The sequence below is a fragment of the Scyliorhinus torazame genome, chromosome 6 (assembly GCF_047496885.1).
Source record: "Scyliorhinus torazame isolate Kashiwa2021f chromosome 6, sScyTor2.1, whole genome shotgun sequence".
NCBI classification, from domain to species: Eukaryota; Metazoa; Chordata; class Chondrichthyes; order Carcharhiniformes; family Scyliorhinidae; genus Scyliorhinus; species Scyliorhinus torazame.
The window spans coordinates 128,695,920-128,718,241 of record NC_092712.1 but is presented as its reverse complement, the minus strand read 5'-3'; the positions used below and the strand labels follow the sequence as shown (position 1 = coordinate 128,718,241).

The following is a 22,322-nucleotide window of genomic DNA, read 5'->3' as shown; positions in this document are numbered from 1 at the left end:
AAGTATTTACAGCATTTTATGCTTTTATTTCCAATTAAACAAAGTCTGATGAGGTTGACAGCAGTTACTGTCTTCTGTTTGGTTCTCACTGTGCTAAACCTTGTGCTTCTACAACACAGAGGCATTTTAGTAAAGCATCCCTGACCTGGCACAATAAGGTTTTAGTCACCATCTGCAAAAAACAGTATATTTTGGATATGGTATTCTTTTCTATCCATATGGTAAATGAGGAAACTGCCTGGAAATTTCTATTAAGTAAACAGGACACCAAAGTCTACTTTTTTTAAACCAAGGAATGCTTCCACGTCTTTTCCTCATGATGCGAGGGTGATGTCAATTATTCTAGCTGTTAAGCTTTTTGATTAATTCTATTGTCAGAAGAGGAGCACTTGGAACTCAAACTTTGATCTCCACATCCTGACCACCCTTGTCTGATCTAGAATTTGGCAAAAGGTGGGCCATCTTAGCTAAGCATGAAAATTGAGAAGTAAACCCTTCAGTTATAATTGTAACTTATAAAAACAGCACTTCACTTTGTAAATCAAACATCTATTTATTAATAGAACACTCATCTAATTCACTGTTCTTAGCAGTACACTTGTTTTTGCAAATTGAATGGAGCAGCTGAAACAAAATTAACTTTAATCTTTCCCAAGGTATCTGATGATTTACAATCAGCAGGAAAACAAATTTACGTTATTACCTCTGGGTTCAAAATATAATTCCACAAAAAGCTTAATTTAATGCAGGTGATTTTGTCTTTTTGTACAGGTCTGCGATGTAATTCAATCTGAATGGATTTCTACTCGTTATTTCACATCGATGAATATGCAACAAACTTTACTCTCTGGGGTGACTGCTTTTCCCAGATACCATTGATCTGTAACAGGAAGTCAGGTTCTTGTGAGTAAGAGTTCCATTTCTGAGGATGGGGAATAGGAAGGAGGAACATTTGATGTGCTGCATCACTGGCCTCTTGTCTCACCATGGACAGCACTTCAGACTGTAGCTGTAATCATATATCTCCAAGGTATGTGTGGAAAGAAAACTGACCGTCACTTTTAAACCTGTGTCAGCTTGGCTCACCTGTGAGTCAGAGGTTGTCGACTTAAACCTCATTTCAGCAGTTGAGATACAATATTAAGGGAGTGCTGTTTACTTTAAGATGAGATGTTAAAGCCTCCATTTGCCTCTTTAGGTGGGTGCAAAAGATCACATGGGGCAGAAGAGCAGTGGGATGGGGGGGGGAAGGGCAGTTTTTTTGATGTTCTCGCCAACATTTATTCCTCAACTACTACTATCAAAAACAGATTAAATGCTCATTTATCTCACTGTTGTTGTGGGTTGTCACTGTGTGCAAGTTGATTACTGCACTGCCTACAAAGCAGTGATTATACACTTCAAAATGAATCCATTGATTATAAGCTGTTTTGGGACATTCTGAGGTCATGCACAATATAAATTTTGTTTATTCGGTGACATAACAGCATGCAGCCAGAGACAGCAGGAACAAGAAAAAGTGTCTGGCAATTTTATTCTGCCTGGTGATTATTGGTGTTAAGATCTGGGACCAGATCCCAACATTTGTTAGGATACCGGAAAAGAACCCCAAACATATTTTCTTAATTTGTGTAAAACTGTGAGGAAAGGATACTTCACCCCAGGAATAGGTATCATGTATGTTAATACAAACTTTATTATTAACACAGGATTATCCGCATTAACATCACAGAAAATATCTTTAGTATTAAAAGTTAAACAATTCTTAAAATAAAAAAATCTTTGTTGTCACAAGTAGGCTTACATTAACGCTGCAATGAAGTTACTGTGAAAAGCCCCTAGTCGCCACACTCCAGCGCCTGTTCGGGTACACAGAGGGAGAATTCAGAATGTCCAATTCACCTAACAGCACGTCTTTCGGGACTTGAGGGAGAAAACTGGAGCACCCGGAGGAAACCCACGAAGACACAGGGAGAACATGCAGACTCCACACAGACAGGTACCCAAGCAGGAATCAAACCTGGGACCCTGGTGCTGTGACGCAACAGTGCTAACCACTGTGCTACCGTGTGGCCACTTTAATTACTAACTTATACCTTCTCTATATCCAATTAAGCAAAGCCCATTACAGGTCAAAAGCCATTTGTAAATAAAGTTGGCAAACACAGGGGGCGCGATTCTCCGCTCCCGCGCCGGTTGGGAGAATCGCCTGGGTCGCCAAATTTACCCGCGACGCCAGACCGACACCCTCCCGCGATTCTCCCAAGCGGCGAGAACGGCTCCGTCGAGTTCCACGCGGCGCAGGCCGGAGAATGGCCCGAGACACCCAAAATGGCGATTCTTCGGCACCCCTGGTATTCTCAGGCCCGGACGGGCAGGGCGGCCGGCCCAAAACGGCGGGTTCCCCCCGGCGCCGTCCACACCTGGTCGCTGCAGGCGGGAACAGCGCTGGAATGCTGGGGGGCGGCCTGCAGGAGGGGGAGGGGGGAGAGAGGGGGATCCTGTACCGGGGGGGGGCCTCAAATGGGGTGTGGCCCGCGATCGTTGCCCCCGATCGTCAGGCCGGCCTCTCTGAAGGCAGAGCTCCTTTCTTCCGCAGCCCCGCAAGATCCGTCTGACATCTTCTTGCGGGGCGGACTCGGAGAGGACGGCAACCATGCATGCGCGGGTGACGGCAGTTATGCGGTGCCGGCCGCGTCATGTATGCGGCGCCGCCTTTATGCGGCGACAAGGCCTGGCGCGCGTAAATGATGCGGCACCGCTCCTAGCCCATTATCGGGCCCTGAATCGGTCGGGATAGGGGCCGTTTCGCGCCGTCGTGAACCTCAACGCCGTTCACGACGGCACGAACACTCTGCCTCTATTTCGGAGAATCCCGCCCCCAGTTACTTGCTGTACTTTTGTGCAGAGATTTATTGGAGGGATTTATTGAAGACAGGGACCATTTCAGGCACAACCTGGAAATCCTTCTGTCTTTGTCAGACTCAAAACATCCCAGCTAAACTGCTTGCTACATATCTGGCCCTTCCCATTAATTAGATCATATCTATCCTACTCAGATGTCCCATGACAGACTTACCTAAGTCTAAACACAATGGGCTGGATTCTGCGGCTAAGTGCCGACACCAGCGTGGGAACTGTGGCAGTTTACAATGCCAAAATCGACGGCGAACCCTCACCGATTCCGGGACCGGTGAGGGGCTAGCAGCGGCGCCGGGTAAAACTCCTGGCTCCCGCGCCAAAAACGGCTGGGGAATGGCTGAGTCCGTGGCCGCGCATGCACACCTGTAGCAGTCATGCCGTATAACATGGCACCGGCCGTGTGCGGACCCACCCTGCCAAATACGGCCCCATAGAACAACCCCTGACCCCCCCACCCCCACCAGTCCCCCCCACCCCATGCGGAGGCCCCCCCCTTCCCCGGCCAGCGGCACGGCTCCCGGCCGACTGTAGCGTCGCTGGACACATTCCGTGACCGCCACGCCGGGTTCCTGACCGCTCAGACCACGCATAAACCACGCGGTCGCGGCTCACCCATCGGGGGAGGAGCATTGGGGGAGCGCCTTCTGATGATGCGCCAACATTGTTCCAACAGTGAGGTGATGACACCGGTTTTAAGAGGGCGGAGACTCAAAAACCAGCCTGAAACCGCCGCTGCCCCCGATTTGGGCATCGGAAGAGGTTCTCCGCATGATCGTCGATTACGATATCGCCATCGGGCAACAGAGAATTCTGCCCATTGTCTGAAATTATCTACCCCCCAAGGGAACCATGCAAAATCCACAATATCCCTTTAGCTCAATATAACTAAACAAGTTCCATGATTAAAATTAGTCATAACCACACCTTTTATGATCTCTTCATTACAGCGTTACCAGACACAGAGTCTGGAAACCTTAACCTAGGTTGTTTAATAATATTACTACCACAAATATAAAATATAATATACATACTAATTTTGTGCATTCATCACAATTGGAAACAGAAAAAAGCCCTAAATTATATTGAAGAAGGTCACGTTATGAATTAATGCACGTTGAATAAGCGATCCTTCCCTGAAAGATATATTCCTGGTGGCATTGCAGCCATTCATACTGCGCCACCACTGCATGTATTGTTAACCTGGACATTGAACTATAATATAACTACTTCCTCAGCCATACAAAATATATTCATCTTTCAACTAGAAAATGATAGTAAGTGTACAACTGCTGCAGAGAACAGCTGAGGGGACAGATTGTTTAACAGGTTTTGGGTAACAATCCATCACATATTAGAACATCCCGAGGGGGTGTAGTTAATCGTGCCTGATATTGCTCAATCGAGTCTGAAGCCAACAGAAACCTTACATTTTCTTTTTCCAAAAAAGTATTCTTATTGTAGTTTTATATTTCAACAAATAACGTAACAAAAACTACAGGACTGATACAGTTCAGCAAGAAAAAATGTCTTGGCATACATGGAAATAGAGGGGAACAAAGGAACAACAATGTCGCTGGCTCAATACAATAATTGGACTCAGGTTGACATTTCCATGTGCACCACCAGAAAACAAGGGAGTAAAGGACAAGGCCATGAAAACACTTGCCCACGCAACGATTGCTCGCAATGGCCACCAGAGTTCAGGATAACTTTTTCGCGAATGCTCAGGTGCACAACAGCACACATCTCCCTCAACTCCAACAGCACCAGAGGCATCAATAACAAACCGCAACCTCTTCCCCTTGGATAACAAACCTGTCTGTACCCCTGCAGGAACCAATCATGGATTCTTTATATCACCATAACAAAAAAGGAAACATACAAAGAAAATGCATGAGGACCCAGTTCTCAAAGGATTTTACGCATATATCACACAACGCAACAGAACCCCGACCTCAGGCACAGAACAGAATGATCATTTCACATATTTATACAGAGGACCGCAGCTATAGATTCGAATTATGGTCAATGCCATTAGCGCCGCCCAACATCCTAATCGAAACATGGTAAAAAGAGAGGGAGAATTACCAGGAGCAAAAGGTCACAGGATAAAAGAGGACCAGTGTCAAGCTACGGATCCATATTCCTCCAGCGTACACCCATCAGCTATTAATGAGGAAGAGAAAAAAACTACTCATTCAAACAAGGGAATGTCCCAACCATAAGTTGTTGGCATAACAGGATATCAACCATAGTACAGGACTCGGTTCAACCCCAGGCCCTCGTGCACAAAGGGATCTGTCAACCAGGTATATTCAAACACATCAAAAGAAAACTCAGCCTCTCAGGACGTCCCAAGCATTAGGGTGCTCAGAGCATTTCCCTGCGTCTCTGGGTGAGAGGGAAGGAGGAGGAAGACAGGCAGAAAATAAAAAGGTGTAAAATAAGAGAAAATTCAAGGTGGCAGTAGGGATTCTATAATTGGCATCAGGAAAGAAATCAGCTAAATTGTCTGCTCTTGATAAGTGTCATAACAGGATTGGGTTCAACTATTAACAGACAAATAGGCGACCAATACTTAGGTGCTGATTCCTCAACTGGACAGTCCTCGTATGGAGCAATTTTGTTGTGAGTGCTAGGTGGGACCACAAGCTTGATTTTCCATCCAATCATTTAAAAGAACAGAACTTTAGGCACACAGAGTTGTAATTTCTCAATTGTGAGCACTGCTCCTCGCTGGGAGTACCTGGCCAATGAGTCAGCCATTTATATGTTGGTTTTCACATTAACAGCTGGCAGCGTAGTGACTTGAATAAATAATTTATATGGTCTGTGGGAAAAACAAACTCGATGAGACAAATGCAACATTCTGCATTCTTGTGATGCAGAATGAAAACTCTGATTTCTACCAATAACATAAAAATGGAAAGAAATCAGGGGAGGGATTCAGGGGGCCAGCATGGCGCTGGAGCGGTTCGCGCCGCTCCAGCTGCAGATCCCGGCACGCACTGGGCGTCGCGGGAACCGCGCATGCGCAGTTGCGCCGGCGCCAACGCGGACATGCACAGTGGCCTCCTTCAATGCGCCGGCCCGAACGCAAGATGGAGCAGGGCTATAGGGGCCGGCGTGTAGGAAAGGAGACCGCCAGGCCCAGTGGCCGGCCCGCCGATCGGTGAGTCCCGCTCGCAGGCCAGGCCACATCGGAGGCCCCCCACCGGGGTCGGACCCCCCTCCCCCCCTACAAGCCACCGCCCGACCCTTACACGCCGAGGTCCCGCTGGCCCAGAGCAGGTTAGAACGGTGCCAGCAGGTCTCGGCACTTTTCCTCGGCCCGTCTGGGTCGTAGAATCGGTGAGCCGGCCACGTAGAGCGGCCCGCGACCAGCGCCGCGCCAAACACACTGGCGCCAATGGTGCCGATATCGTATGCCGGAGTCGGGGTGGTGTGGCCCGTTCACGGGGGTTCTCCAGCCCTGCTCGGGGCTGGGAGAATCCCGCCCCAGCTTTTTTACATTGATACTTTTTTTTTTTAAATAATATTTTATTGAAAATTTTTGGTCAACCAACACAGTACATTGTGCATCCTTTACACAACATTGTAACAATACAGATAATAATGACCTTTTTAAATTTAAACAAAAACAACAACAAATAAATAAATATTAAATAACAAAAAATAAAAACTAGCCCTAATTGGCAACTGCCTTGTCTCAGGCCACCCCCCCCCAATCCACCCCCATCCCTCCCCCCCCCCCCCCCATCCCTCCCCCCCCCCCCCCCCCCCCCAAGTCCTGGGCCGCTGCTGCTGCCTTCTTTGTTCTCCCCTATCTATCTTTCCGCAAGATATTCGACGAACGGTTGCCACCGCCTAGTAAACCCTTGAGCCGACCCCCTTAGGACGAACTTAATCCGCTCTAACTTTATGAACCCCGCCATATCATTTATCCAGGTCTCCACCCCCGGGGGCTTGGCTTCTTTCCACATTAGCAATATTCTGCGCCGGGCTACTAGGGACGCAAAGGCCAAAACATCGGCCTCTTTCGCCTCCTGCACTCCCGGCTCTTGTGCAACCCCAAATATAGTCAACCCCCAGCTTGGTTCGACCCGGACTCCTACTACTTTCGAAAGCGCCTTTGTCACCCCCATCCAAAACCCCTGTAGTGCCGGGCATGACCAAAACATATGGGTATGATTCGCTGGGCTTCTCGAGCACCTCGCACACCTATCCTCCACCCCAAAAAATTTACTGAGCCGTGTTCCAGTCATATGTGCCCTGTGTAATACCTTAAACTGAATCAGGCTTAGCCTGGCGCACGAGGACGACGAGTTTACCCTGTTTAGGGCATCTGCCCACATCCCCTCCTCAATCTCCTCCCCTAGCTCTTCTTCCCATTTCCCTTTTAGTTCGTCCATCATAGTCTCCCCTTCGTCTCTCATTTCCCTATATATATCCGACACCTTACCGTCCCCCACCCATTTCTTTGAGATGACTCTGTCCTGCACCTCTTGTGTCGGGAGCTGCGGGAATTCCCTCACCTGTTGCCTCACAAAAGCCCTCAATTGCATGTACCTGAATGCATTCCCTTGGGGCAACCCATATTTCTCGGTCAGCGCTCCCAGACTCGCAAACTTCCCATCCACAAATAGATCTTTCAATTGCGTTATACCTGCTCTTTGCCACATTCCATATCCCCCATCCATTCCCCCCGGGGCAAACCTATGGTTGTTTCTTATCGGGGACCCCCCCAGTGCTCCGGTCTTTCCCCTATGTCGTCTCCACTGTCCCCAAATCTTCAGTGTAGCTACCACCACCGGACTCGTGGTATAGTTCCTTGGTGAGAACGGCAATGGGGCTGTCACCATAGCCTGCAGGCTGGTCCCCCTACAGGACGCCCTCTCTAATCTCTTCCACGCCGCTCCTTCCTCCTCTCCCATCCACTTACTCACCATTGAAATATTAGCGGCCCAATAATACTCACTTAGGCTCGGTAGTGCCAGCCCCCCCCTATCCCTACTACGCTGTAAGAATCCCTTCCTCACTCTCGGAGTCTTCCCGGCCCAAACAAAACCCATGATACTCTTTTCTATCCTTTTGAAAAAAGCCTTCGTGATCACCACCGGGAGACACTGAAACACAAAGAGGAATCTCGGGAGGACCACCATCTTAACCGCCTGCACCCTCCCTGCCATTGACAATGCTACCATATCCCATCTCTTGAAATCTTCCTCCATCTGTTCCACCAACCGCGTCAAATTTAGCCTGTGCAATGTGCCCCAATTCTTAGCTATCTGGATCCCCAGGTAACGAAAGTCTCTTGTTACCTTCCTCAACGGTAGGTCTTCTATTTCTCTACTCTGCTCCCCTGGATGCACCACAAACAGCTCACTCTTCCCCATGTTCAATTTATACCCTGAAAAATCCCCAAACTCCCCAAGTATCCGCATTATTTCTGGCATCCCCTCCGCTGGATCCGCCACATATAGTAGCAGATCATCCGCATATAAAGATACCCGGTGTTCTTCTCCTCCCCTAAGTATTCCCCTCCATCCCTTGGAACCTCTCAGCGCTATCGCCAGGGGCTCAATCGCCAGTGCAAACAGTAATGGGGACAGAGGACATCCCTGCCTTGTCCCTCTATGGAGCCGAAAATATGCCGATCCCCGTCCATTCGTGACCACACTCGCCACTGGGGCCCTATACAACAGCTGCACCCATCTAACATACCCCTCTCCGAACCCAAATCTCCTCAACACCTCCCACAGATAATCCCACTCCACTCTATCAAATGCTTTCTCGGCATCCATCGCCACTACTATCTCCGTTTCACCCTCTGGTGGGGCCATCATCATTACCCCTAACAACCTCCGTATGTTCGTGTTCAACTGTCTCCCCTTCACAAACCCAGTTTGGTCCTCATGAACCACCCCCGGGACACATTCCTCTATTCTCATTGCCATTACCTTGGCCAAGACCTTGGCATCTACATTGAGGAGGGAGATTGGTCTGTAGGACCCGCATTGTAGCGGATCCTTTTCCTTCTTTAAAAGAAGCGATATCGTTGCTTCTGACATAGTCGGGGGCAGTTGTCCCCTTTCCTTTGCCTCGTTAAAGGTCCTCGTCAGTAGCGGGGCGAGCAAGTCCAAATATTTTCTGTAAAATTCAACTGGGAATCCGTCCGGTCCCGGGGCCTTTCCCGTCTGCATGTTCCTAATTCCTTTCACCACTTCTTCTACCGTGATCTGTGCTCCCAATCCCATCCTTTCCTGCTCTTCCACCTTGGGAATTTCCAGCCGATCCAAAAACTCCATCATTCTCTCCCTCCCATCCGGGGGTTGAGCTTCATACAATTTTTTATAAAATGTCTTAAACACTTCATTCACTCTCTCCGCTCCCCGCTCCGTCTCTCCATCTTCGTCTCTCCCCCCCCCTATTTCCCTCGCTGCTCCCCTTTTCCTCAATTGGTGTGCCAGCAATCTGCTCGCCTTCTCTCCATATTCATACTGTACACCCTGCGCCTTCCTCCATTGTGCCTCTGCAGTGCCTGTGGTCAGCAAGTCAAATTCCACATGCAGCCTTTGCCTTTCCCTATACAGTCCCTCCTCCGGTGCTTCCGCATACTGTCTGTCCACCCTCAAAAGTTCTTGCAACAACCGCTCCCGTTCCTTACTCTCCTGCTTCCCTTTATGTGTCCTTATTGATATCAGCTCCCCCCTAACCACCGCCTTCAACGTCTCCCAGACCACTCCCACCTGAACCTCCCCATTGTCATTGAGTTCCAAGTACTTTTCAATGCATCCCCTCACCCTTAAGCACACCCCCTCATCCGCCATTAGTCCCATGTCCATTCTCCAGGGTGGACGCCCTCTTGTTTCCTCCCCTATCTCCAAGTCTACCCAGTGTGGGGCATGATCCGAAATGGCTATAGCCGTATATTCCGTTCCCCTCACCCTCGGGATCAATGCCCTACCCAACACAAAAAAGTCTATGCGTGAATAGACTTTATGGACATAGGAGAAAAACGAGAACTCCTTACTCCTAGGTCTACTGAATCTCCACGGGTCCACCCCTCCCATCTGCTCCATAAAATCCTTAAGCACCTTGGCTGCTGCCGGCCTCCTACCAGTCCTGGACTTCGACCTATCCAGCCTTGGTTCCAACACCGTGTTAAAGTCTCCCCCCATTATCAGCTTTCCGGTCTCTAGGTCTGGGATGCGTCCTAGCATTCGCCTCATAAAATTGGCATCGTCCCAATTCGGGGCATACACGTTTACCAACACCACCATCTCTCCCTGTAATTTGCCACTCACCATCACGTATCTGCCCCCGTTATCCGCCACTATAGTCTTTGCCTCGAACATTACCCGCTTCCCCACTAATATAGCCACCCCCCTGTTTTTCGCATCCAGCCCCGAATGGAACACCTGCCCTACCCATCCTTTGCGCAACCTAACCTGATCTATCAGTTTCAGGTGCGTTTCCTGTAACATGACCACATCTGCTTTAAGTTTCTTAAGGTGTGCGAGTACTTGTGCCCTCTTTATCGGCCCGTTAAGCCCCCTCACGTTCCAGGTGATCAGCCGAGTTGGGGGGCTTCCCACCCCCCCCCTTGCCGGTTAGCCATCATCTTTTTCCAGCTTCTCGCCCAGTTCCCACGCAGCTGTATTTCTCCCAGACGGTGCACCCCCGCCCATCCTTTCCCGTACCCACTCCCCCCTTTCCCCAGCAGCAGCAACCCAGTAATTCCCCCCTCCCCCCCGCTAGACCCCCCGCTAGCGTAATTACTCCCCCATGTTGCTCCCAGAAGTCAGCAAACTCTGGCTGACCTCGGCTTCCCCCCGTGATCACGGCTCGCCCCGTGCGGCGCCCCCTCCTTCCTGCTTCTCTATTCCCGCCATAATTATCATAGCGCGGGAACCAAGCCCGCGCCTCTCCCTCGGCCCCGCCTCCCATGGCCAACGCCCCATCTCCTCTCCCTCCCCACCTCCCCCCATCACCACCTGTGGGAGAAAGAAAAGTTACCATACCGCAGGATTAATCATACAATCCCTCTTCGCCCCCCCCCCCACTCGTCCCACCACTTTGTCCAAACGTTCATTTTCGTAGTCCAATCATTCCAATTTTTCTTCTACAATAAAAGTCCACGCTTCATCCGCCGTCTCAAAGTAGTGGTGCCTCCCTTGATATGTGACCCACAGTCTTGCCGGTTGCAGCATTCCAAACTTTATCTTTTTTTTGTGAAGTACCGCTTTGGCCCGATTAAAGCTCGCCCTCCTTCTCGCCACCTCCGCACTCCAATCTTGATAGACGCGGATCACCGCGTTCTCCCATTTACTACACCGAGTTTTCTTCGCCCATCTAAGGACCATTTCTCTATCCTTAAAACGGAGAAATCTCACCACTATGGCTCTGGGAGCTTCTCCTGCTCTCGATCCTCGCACCATAACTCGGTATGCTCCCTCCACCTCCAACGGACCCGTCGGGGCCTCCACTCCCATTAACGAGTGCAGCATCGTGCTCACATATGCCCCGACGTCCGCCCCCTCCACACCTTCAGGAAGGCCAAGAATCCTCAAGTTGTTCCTCCTTGCGTTATTTTCCAGTGCCTCCAACCTCTCCACAGATCGTTTCTGGTGTGCCTCCTGTATCTCCGACTTCACCACCAGACCCTGTATATCGTTTTCATTCTCTGCTGCTTTCGCCTTCACGACCCGAAGCTCCTGCTCCTGGGTCTTTTGTTCCTCTTTCAGCCCTTCAATCGCCTGTAATATCGGGGCCAACAACTCTTTCTTCATTTCCTTTTTTATCTCCTCCACGCAGCGTTTCAAAAACTCTTGTTGTTCAGGGCCCCATATGAAACTGCCACCTTCCGACGCCATCTTGGTTTCTGCTTGCCTTCCTTGCCGTTGTTCCAAAGGATCCGCTGCAATCCGGCCACTTTCCTCTCCTTTTTCCATCCGTGTCCAGGGGGAACACCCTTCTGGTTTACCGCACGGTGTTTTCAGCCGTTAAAATTGCCGTTGGGGCTCCTATCAAGAGCCCAAAAGTCCGTTTCACAGGGAGCTGCCGAAACGTGCGACTCAGCTGGTCATCGCCGCACCCGGAAGTCCCACATTGATACTTTTTAACTGCCGTTTCTGCCTTGTCAGTTGTAGCTCAGTCTGTAGCACACGTGCCTCTGAATCGCTTGGTTATGGATTCAAGCCCCAATCAAGGGTATGAGCACAAAGAAAATCAAGGCTGACATTCCAGTGCAGGGCTAAGGGAGCATTACATTGTTGAAGGTGCTGGCTTTCTAATGGGACATCAAGCTGAGGCCCCATCTGTCAGCTTGGGGAATGTAAAAGATCCCATGGCACCATTTTGAAGAAGGACAGGTGGCCTGGCCAATTTATATCCCTCAATCAACATCACAAATAACAGATGACCTGGTCATTATGATCTTGCTGTATGTTGAGAGTTGCTGAGTGTAAATTAGCTGCTGTGTTTCCTACATTACAACAGCAACTACACTTCAAAACATACTTCATTGGCTCTAAGGCACTTTGAGACGTCCGGCGGTCACGAAGAGCGGTAGAGAAATGCAAGTCTCTTTTTTCTTATATCCAATGCTTTAAAGCCGCTGGCTCAGCACCGCCTTTCGCTGGATATTGCATTCACTTCTTTTTTTACTCATAATAATAATCTTTATTATTGTCACAATTAGGCTTACATTAACACCGCAATGAAGTTCCTGTGAAAATCCCCTAGTCGCCACACTCTGGCACCTGTTTGGGTACACTGAGGGAGAATTTGTTAGAATGTCCAATTCACCTAACTCTTCAATTGTTCAGTCTCATCATGGTTCTCATTTGGAATTCCCTCTGGATATGGGTATTGGGGGCGGGTGGGGTTAAGAATAACAGGGGAAAAGATTCTTGTGAAAGTTTCAGGGGTTAAGTTATACAGGTCAAGACGGACCTTGGTTCAATTCTTGGGCCTCAGCTCGGATGGCAATAGAAAGCTACAATTGGCTTCAGTGTCTTGGTCCCTATTGTGTGGGGAATGGTGAATTCTTCCAGATTCTGGGGCGCGATTCACCGACCCCCCGCCGGGTCGGAGAATCGCCGGGGGCTGGCGTGAATCTTGCCACCACCGTGTCCCGAATTCTCTGCCACCAGAAAATCGGGGGCGGGGGGGGGGGGAATTGCGCCCCGCCGGTAGGCGGGCTCCCCCCGGCGATCCTCTGCCCCGCGTGGATTGAACCACCTACCTTACCGGGGGGGGGGGGGCAGAGAGCGCGTACGGGCTCCGGGGTCCTGGGGGGGTGCGATCTGGCCCCGGGGGGTGCCCCCACGGTGGCCTGGCCCGCGATCGGGGCCCACCGATCGACGGGCGGGCCTGTGCCGTGGGGGCACTCTTTTTCTTCCGCCTTCGCCATGGTCTTCACTATGGCGGAGGCGGAAGAGACCCCCTCCACTGCGCATGCGCGGGGATGCCGTGAGCATCCGCTGACGCTCCCGCGCATGTGTCGCCCGGCGAAGTCCTTTCGGCGCCGGCTGGTGTTTGGGGACCTTTGGGGCGGCCCGACGCCGGAGTGGTTCCCGCCACTCCATTACGCCAGATTCCCCCGCCCCGCTGGGTAGGGGAGAATCCCGGCCCTGATTCCTACTCAGTATATCCCATGTGTAAGTACAAACGATGGAAGGCAGGAGAGGAAACGATTGCTGTCAGCTATGATATCCCTCCCTGGCCAAGACACAATTGCTTATCAACAATCATGGATAGGGTTCAATCATCAATGTAGATGGGTAAGATTCAAGGGAAGCATGCCATCTGTGAAACTGTATCCTATCAGAGAATCAAGCCTTCAAAAGAGTGGCCACGATAAGTTGGTAGTGAAAGTGGACCAGAAAAGCGAAAGAAACCCCAGAAAAAATATAATCATCATGAGGGTACTGCAAAAAATTAATTTTTTTGTGTACAGTAAATAATGAAGTTGCAAACAAATGGTTTGAACTTGGCTGTCAAACAGGAAATGTGTTCTGTCAATTTATTCTGCCTTGTATTCACAAAATAAAGATTTACTGCGGTCATTACAAAGACAGCATCCCTACCAGGGAAATTTGTAAGACAGTTACTTTTGAAATGACTGTAGTGAATCTTTGTCAATGTCATATCCAGTAGAAAAGCTGGGGAGACTGATGCCCTACTGACAAAGGACGGTTTATTGTTTTGCCATATAATGGAGGCTGTAGAAAATGATGATTAGGCAACAGGCAGTATTCTTATGCGATAGACAGACTTCCAAAAATCTGCTACAAGTTCAGGCATCCCCACCACTACTCAAGTTTGTCTACCCGGGGCCTCTGTCTTTGACTCAGTTAAAGTTTACAAGGTGAGCGGAGGTTTCCTCATTTAAATATGACACCTTTACAAAATGGGTCAGTTGGGTACATCTCTGCAATGTTTCCAGGCCAGGGTTGGGGGTAGGATCTTGAATTGTAAAGGTTAATCAATGGCCACCAGCATGGATTAGGTGAAGGTGCATTAAGTTTGACAAATTTAATTAAATATTTTGAATAAATGACTGATTGGATGGATGTAGATTTTCAGAAGCCGTTCAATAACGTGTTTCACAAGGGGCTTGTTAGAAATATTGAGGCATGAAATAAAAGAAAATCTAGCAGTGTGGATAGAAAGGTGGTTGATGGACAGGAAATAAGGAATTAGGTTGGCAAGGTGTTGTTCTGACTGAAGAAAGCTTGTGTATCCCAGGGATTTTTTGCCGGATCTGTATTTATAGGCATTTGGTGCTGAGGTAAAAGAAACATAGAACTTTCAAAAAATTAAAAGACTTCAAGAAGACATTGCTGGATTAGCGAATAGCTAAATAGTTATATGCAATTCATCATGGATCAGTGTGAGGACCAATGACCTTCTTTGAAATGAGAAGGTTTTTAATTTCAAGAAAATAACCTTAATTGTAAAGAATCAATGCCCCAATCTCTGCCTGGACCCCAGTGTTCACAACTTTGAGATGCAGGCCGGTATACCTCTTCTTGCTTGACGCACTAGCCTCTTAACCTATGCTGAATTTAGACACAAGGTTTCTCAGCACTGGGATTCCATGCCCATTATCCTGTCTTATCCCTTGCAGGTACCCAAGTAAGTAATGGACAGGGGTTCCACCCCTTAATGGTCTCTTCAATTTTTACAGGAGCTCCCAGATCTTCTGCAGCCAGATGTTTGCTGTTTTCATGCTGGATTGGGGGACGGGCTGGGGGAGCTGAGGATGTCCATCGTTCTCTTGTCATAATTGTGACAGGAGACGGGCAGGATTCTGAGGAATTTTGACCCCAAAGCTTTTAGCCAAATCACATCACTTACACTGGAACTGAGTTCCATGGTTCCAATTTAACCAAAATATGTCACAGTTCCATGTCATGACCTGGTGGTTGTTTCAGTGCATGGTGTTAACTTGATTACCTGGAGACGAAGCCCATCAGTTTAAGCTTTTCTACAGCGCTGTTTGGTAGCGGATTCAACAGGTCGCGGATCCGAACTCTGCCAGCAATCCCAATCCCAACAACAACCACGCCCAACATTTCAATGACTGTAAATAAGCACAAAAATGTAATCAGTACAGTACATTTAAGATTATCTCCATACCAAGTATCTTTGTGTCAAAGAAGAAAATTTAAAACTTGTGGTATGAGTAATTTAATGCAACAGCTGTTTAACAGTAAAATATTACAATTGTATACAAATTATATTAACCTGTACTTCTATTTATGTTTAGTACAATTGTATTATCATTTGTTATATATTTAAATGAAGTAAGACACTATATTTCTTTAACAATTTGGATTGAAGAGTCATGCAAAGATTCTGAGAGCTGGAAAAAGAAACACTATCCGCACTTATACCTAAAGTACTATTGCAGCTGCACCATTCCTCCAATCCAATAGTTTCCCATTTGAGAGAAACAATGCTCTCTTATTAACATTAGCTGGCACAGTATTCCACTGTTGCAATCCATCCTACCATGCAAGGACACAGTGTGTACAGCTGAGGCTGCAGTGGATCCACGGTACAGCTTACACATGAAGGCCATGTTGTTTGTGATTTTTCCCCAAATGATTTTAATGCAGGCAAATATGACCTATGTGGTGCACAACAGGTTTCATTATGGAGGTTTTTTTTGCCTTTATAAATTCAGCTGTTCCAATTTGTATTTGAACTATTCAAAACAGATGAAGCTCCCTGTATCTACCCACGATTGTTAAGATATTCTGTCTTTGTGGACTACATAAATTGACACATTAGGGTCTTGGGGGTAAAATATAAACTTCAATTCTGCGAGTTTACATGTATTCCAAGTGCTTTCTATCAACAGGGCAACGTTAAGAGCAATCATTTGTAAACTTCCAGCCCATTATATCAATATAACTTTGTATCCATAAGCTAAGAACAGGAAGTTCTCAGACTGTTCTCATTGGCCTGATGGCATCTGAATGATGAATGGTTCATGTGATTAGCTGAAAATGAGTGGTTTAATATACATTGTTAAGATTTTTCTTGTTTGTTACCAATATAAAAACTAAAAGGAACTCCCTATGAATTTGCCAGAATATTTTAAAAGGAAATTAGGAGGATTGCGTCGCGATAGACACTAGCATGGACTCATTGGTTTAAATGGCTTGTTTCTCTACTTTTATTCTACGTAATTTTATGAGACACAGGAATTTAAAAAAATTGAAGCCAGAAAAGCTAGCTTCCCGCTACTCTTGTGTGTTTTTTTTAACTAAGTAATATCTAGTATTAGTTTCACTTGATTGTTACCTGCTACTTAAGGTGCCTGGAATTACGACATACAGTGAAAAGACAATTTAAAAATGTTAAGCGCTGGAAGAATAGCCACTGTACAGTTCTACAAAACTCTCACAAAATGTGCTTTCCCCAACAAAACTAAGTATGTCAATTTAATCTAGCAAATAATTGGAAATGTTTCAAAGGACCATGTTGGGGAAATACAGTGCACCATGCCAGTGCTCAGTGCTTCAAGATAAAATCTGTGGTTTTAGAGCCTTGTCATTGCCAATATTCATCAACTGAAATCAGCATTCTTTACAACCAGAAACACTTCCTGTCAAAATGATCAGCAAGTAAGCTAGGTTTTGGTATCAGTAAATAAACAACATTAATGCAGAATATTTGGAGTGCCGAAACCATCAGTAAATAAATGTTGGAAAACTGGGGAACAATAGAGGGACTTTGTTCAAACTTTTAAAGCTGCTGCATTTTATATCTGAATTTTACTGTTCTGTTGAAGTGTTGTTGCAGAAATGCTGGGTTCCCAAACACTGACAACAAGGACTTGCAACAAACAATACTTTATACATTAGTTAAGCAGCTACCCCATGCTTGTACTCTGCCTGCGCACTCTAGAGAACTCCCAACACATGATCTTTTTGTTGTCACATCATCACGTGACCACTCGATCTGCATATTCCCTATTGCAGTTGGGACAATGGGTGGTACTAAGATGTATCAGTGTGTGCGAACAGGTAACTGTGTATGAATCCTTATATAACATACAGATTGAACAGGCTAACAATACATAACTACTTACATGTGTTGAGGCACAGATTAAGCTGTTGCAGCTGGTGCATAGCCTATCACGTCTCTTTCCCCTCCTTTCTTGTTGTGATGAGATTTGCCAGTTGGTTATCTAGTTTTTCTCAGGCTGCTGCCCTCACAGTGGATGACCTGGGGCACTCTTTCAGTATACTCAGTAGGTGCAGGGCTCGCTGCATAGGCCTCTGGAGGAGTCTGCATGTCCACTGGTGTGGGAGGCCTGTTTTGTAGGCTGAATTACTAGAGTGCTGTGGCATCTGTTGGTAGGGCTGCGATAACTTTAGGAGGTGACGGCACTTGCATAGAGGGCACCGTCTGCTGCTACCACATAACTGTTCGGTTGTGGGATATGGCTGTGCACCATCACTAATTTGTCATGGCCACGTGTGGTCTGGATCCTGACCTTTTGACAAGGCATTGAAGGGCTGAGGGTGTGTGCACTTTGATCACAATATGTTTTGCTTCTCAATCGGCGTTGCATGAGGGTATCAATCAAATTAAGTTCAAGGTTGCTATATAAGATTGTATTGATTCATTTGCTCTTTTGTTTGTTGAATTAAACGCATACCTGTCGAGTATTATATTTATTTACTGGAAAACAAATGTTCTCAAAAATTTTGAGAATTATTTTGGGGTCTTTTTTCTCCTCCTCCAATTGGAAAATAAATGACTCATACCTCTCAAAGGCACCAGGGCCCACTAAGATTAGTAAGGTGTAAACTTGTACCCTATTTGATTTGTCAGATAATGCAGCGCCACAGTAAACATGCCACTCCTTCTCAAACTTTTCCCAACTGTCCCCAATGGTTTAATTGAAGACGAGCGGGCCGATGTGACTAAGTCCTTGTGCCATACTGCCTGTAATGTTCTCTGCCTGCACGAATGGCAAGGTCTTTGTAGCTGAAGTTCTCAGAGAACATGCGGCTTTGTAAATTAACAAAACTGTTTATTAATTAACTAAATCACTAAAGGGTTTCTATGATGTAAAATTACAGTTGGATATTATGGCTAAATACAAATAACTATGGTTTACTCTTATTAATAACTGTTGACTCAGGAGCTGCTCGATATGTGTCTGTGCTTGTTGTCCAGATTGTTTGTCTCTGTGCTGTCCAGGTGATTATCTCGTATCACCATGAGGCCTGTATTCTAGTGACCTACTCCTGTCACTATGCCACCTGTGGCCAGATGCTAGAATCTCAGGCTATGCATGCAGCACCTATCCGAACATACCGTTTGGTTATTAAATCATACACAAATGATGTTCTACATATTACACTGCCAACTCATGACGTCATGTAGAAGTGCTGGGTTCCCAAACACTGATAACAAGGACTTTTAACAAACAATACTTCATTCACTAGCTGAGCAGCTACTCCATGCTTGTGCTCTGCCCGCGCTCCGGGGAAAACTCCTGTGCTTTCATCAAGTGACCCTTTTGGTAGCCGCATCATCATGTGACCACTTGGTTTACAGAGAGAAATGTATCAATTTTGGTGTAACTTAAGTGTCCAGCCAAAAAAAGAAAGCACCCTACTTCCTGCAACCCACAATGGTGTTTGGAATGATTGAAAGCTATTTGTGGCTAATTGAAATGGTTGAGATGTGACAATCACATATTTTTAAGATAGATGTTTTCTCATTTAATGCTTGCTGTGTATTGTGTAATAGTAACATGTGGGCCTACAGCAGGCAACCATTACTGAACTAACCGTATTTACACTTTTCTACCAGAGAAGGCAGAAGAGTCAAATCTTGCAGTACATTGCAAATGGTCCCTATCTAAAACAAAACAACTAATACTAATCTTTATTATTCTCACAAGTAGGCTTACATTAATACTGCAATGAAGTTACTGTGAAAACCCCTAGTCGCCACACTCCGGCACCTGTTTGGGCACACAGAGGGAGAATTCAGAATGTCCATTTCACCCAACAGCAAGTCTTTTGGGGCTTGTGGGAGGAAACCAAAGCACCCGGGGAAACCCACGCAGACACGGGGAGAACGCGCAGACTCCGCACAAGCTGCGAATCAAACCTGGGACCCTGGCGCTGTGAAGCAACAGCGCTAACCACTGTGCTACCGTGGAAATGCACAATGGTATATGCACGTAATTTCTCAAAATATACTATGATCAACAATGCCGAAACGTTTAACAGGTTGGGTTGCAAATTTGTTAGGCTAATGATAGCCAAAACAGATATGACTGGTATTGCCAAATTACATGTAAAGAAAATCTAAACCTCCAGTATATATTTTGACAAAAGTATCATTTGTCAAGAAGTAATGAAAAGAACATTTTATTTTCTTCTTCCAACCTGCATACCTCTTTCTCTCTGGGTATCTCTTTCCATTTCCATTGGCTTCACTCTGCTCTCTCACCATCTTTTACTACCAACTCCACTTAATGTAAGGACCTGCGACACTGATTGATTTGTCTTAATCATAAACTCTGGCTCATTTTACTCTACTATTGGATTCTGTGATACCAGAAAGCTTTCAGTTTCCTTCTGATTATCACTTTCTTTCTGATTTTCACTTGGATTATAGGAGCAATTTGGCCTATGGGAGGTTTATCATGTTCTCCCTTTGTCAGATTTCCTCTTTCAAATCATCTCCATGACATTCACTGAGTTTTTCCCATCTTCAGTCCATGTGCGGATGCACCTTGTCTCTTCAGAACTCCAATCGCATATTTTTCTTTATGATTTTGGTGGTTTTTCAACATTACCTTCAGACCAGTACTGAGCTCTAAGTTTCATACCTGTGTGCCATAACTCATCTTCATTTTGTCTTACTTTGCTATGAACGGCACATTTAAGCAAACTAAACCTTGTCCTAGGAGTGTATTTGAACACTAACTCATAAAGTGAGCAACCTGTTGTTGACTATGGGGTTATTCTGTAAGAGAACAGAAAATTGTCTAGCCTGTGTTGAAGAGAAACATGGAACTTAATGTTTTGCTTGTCGTGTAGCAAAGGGCGAGAACCTCATTTTAATAGGTTAACATACATTTTTAACTCATTACCAAGCCCCCCACCACATGTTCCCCCCCTGAATATTCATACCTCGCCACCGTGTTTGGAAAAATGGGAATCCATCCAGGGGGTGCAAAGTTAAATATAGACAACCTGTCAGTGCCAACCTATGCTGGAGGCAGTGCCAAAGGTGAACCCTCTGGAAGGTCCATTGGGGGAGGGGTTAGTATTATATTTGTTAGGGGGTGGAGTCCCCGATCTGTTGGTGGACGGGTTGAGAGTCCCACTGAGACTGATGGTGATGGGAGCAGGGGGTATGACAGTCCCCGATGTTGGTGGGAGGGGGCCTTGATGCTAATGTTGGGTGGTGGATGAAGCCCTTGATGCTGATGTAGTGGGTGGGGAGAGCCCTTGATTCCGATGTTGGGTGAGGGGTGGGGGTAGCCCCTGATGCAGATGTTGGTGAGGGGAGCCCCTGATGCTGATGTTCTGGGGGGGAGAACCACTGATGCTGATATTGGTAGGGGGTTTGGGGGGAGCCCTTGATGCTGATGTTGGTAAGGGGTTAGGGGGGGAGCCCCTGATGCTGTTGTTGGGGGAGGGAGCCCTTGATGTTGATGTTGGTGGGGGGAACCCCGATGCTGATATTGGGAAGGGTCCCCGTTTCTTTGGGGGAGCTTATTTTCTGTGCTGATCCCAGCACCCTAATCTCAGTGGAGCTGGCCTCTCCGGCTCTATCAGGCTCTGGCCCGTCACAGTGACAGCGCAAAACACGCGCCCTGAATTTTTGTTCCAGAGTGACTCAAAATCTGGAGTAAAAGCCCAGCTGTGCAACTGGAGAGCTAGACGCTGGATTTCAGTCAGAGCCTGATACTCTGCAAAAATATGGGAAAATGTTGTTTTTGTGTATGAATGGTAAGCAGTTCCTTGCTCCTTTCGGTTAATTCTAATAGCAAATATGCATTCCATAAATCTATCTTACTGTACACATTTCCAGTGGCTAAATTAGAAAACAATCGTTGCTGGTAGACAATGGGTAAATATCATTCTTGATCATCTTATTTACCTTTTGTGTATAATCTCCATAAATATGGATGCACTCACCTGTTTTTTGAATATCCACAAAGGGTGCAGTCCATTCTCTGCTCGTCACCTCGTAATCACCCCTGTTCTTTTAAAGCTATTGAGTTCTTTACTTACCATTCCAACTGTGCACAAGGCGCTGGCCTAGCCTTGCGAAATGTCAGCTATAATTTTGTAATGCTTAATTTGATCATTTGGTCCTCCGTGCTCAAAGACCATTTTGTACACTTGTAGCACTTCCTCAATGACAGACATACACTTACTGATCCAAATTTTAAAATGTAAATAACTCAACTTATTTTAACTATATTTTCTTAAATACAATTCCAGGCCATCAGGGAGATTTTGATCCATACTTCTGGTACCAAAGGCAAGTAATAGAATGTATCAGCATATTCCATCCTTACATTAACCTGACCTAGCACTGGAATATGTTAATGGAATACAGTCAGTTTCACTGCAGTTTTGTGTGAGGGACTGTGACTTTGGGATTACTTGTACTCTGCTTTCTAGATATCAGTAACGGCTGCAGCGCAATTATTATGAAATGAATGTGAATCTTTGATATTCATTTTTACTGTTGGTACTGGAATTATATTGATGCACTATCAATTACGACGAGGCGAGAGTAGAGAGTAATCGAGGCTTTATTAAGCAGAGATGTGTTGCCTCCTGCAGCTGCTGCCGAAATGGCTGCAGCTCGGTGAGCACACACATTTATAC

General features: G+C 46.6%; 1 protein-coding gene across 6 annotated transcripts in view; it reads right to left on the bottom strand.

The window, feature by feature from the left end:
- blvra (biliverdin reductase A) overlaps positions 1-22,322 on the bottom strand; it is an 87,350-nt gene that overhangs the window by 41,078 nt on the left and 23,950 nt on the right. For all 6 annotated transcript variants that reach the window (XM_072508788.1, XM_072508785.1, XM_072508790.1 and 3 more), the window contains one exon: positions 15,388-15,514. In XM_072508788.1, the coding sequence (XP_072364889.1) occupies positions 15,388-15,506 (119 nt within the window). In that variant the 5' untranslated portion in view covers positions 15,507-15,514. The remainder of the gene's footprint in view (positions 1-15,387; positions 15,515-22,322) is intronic.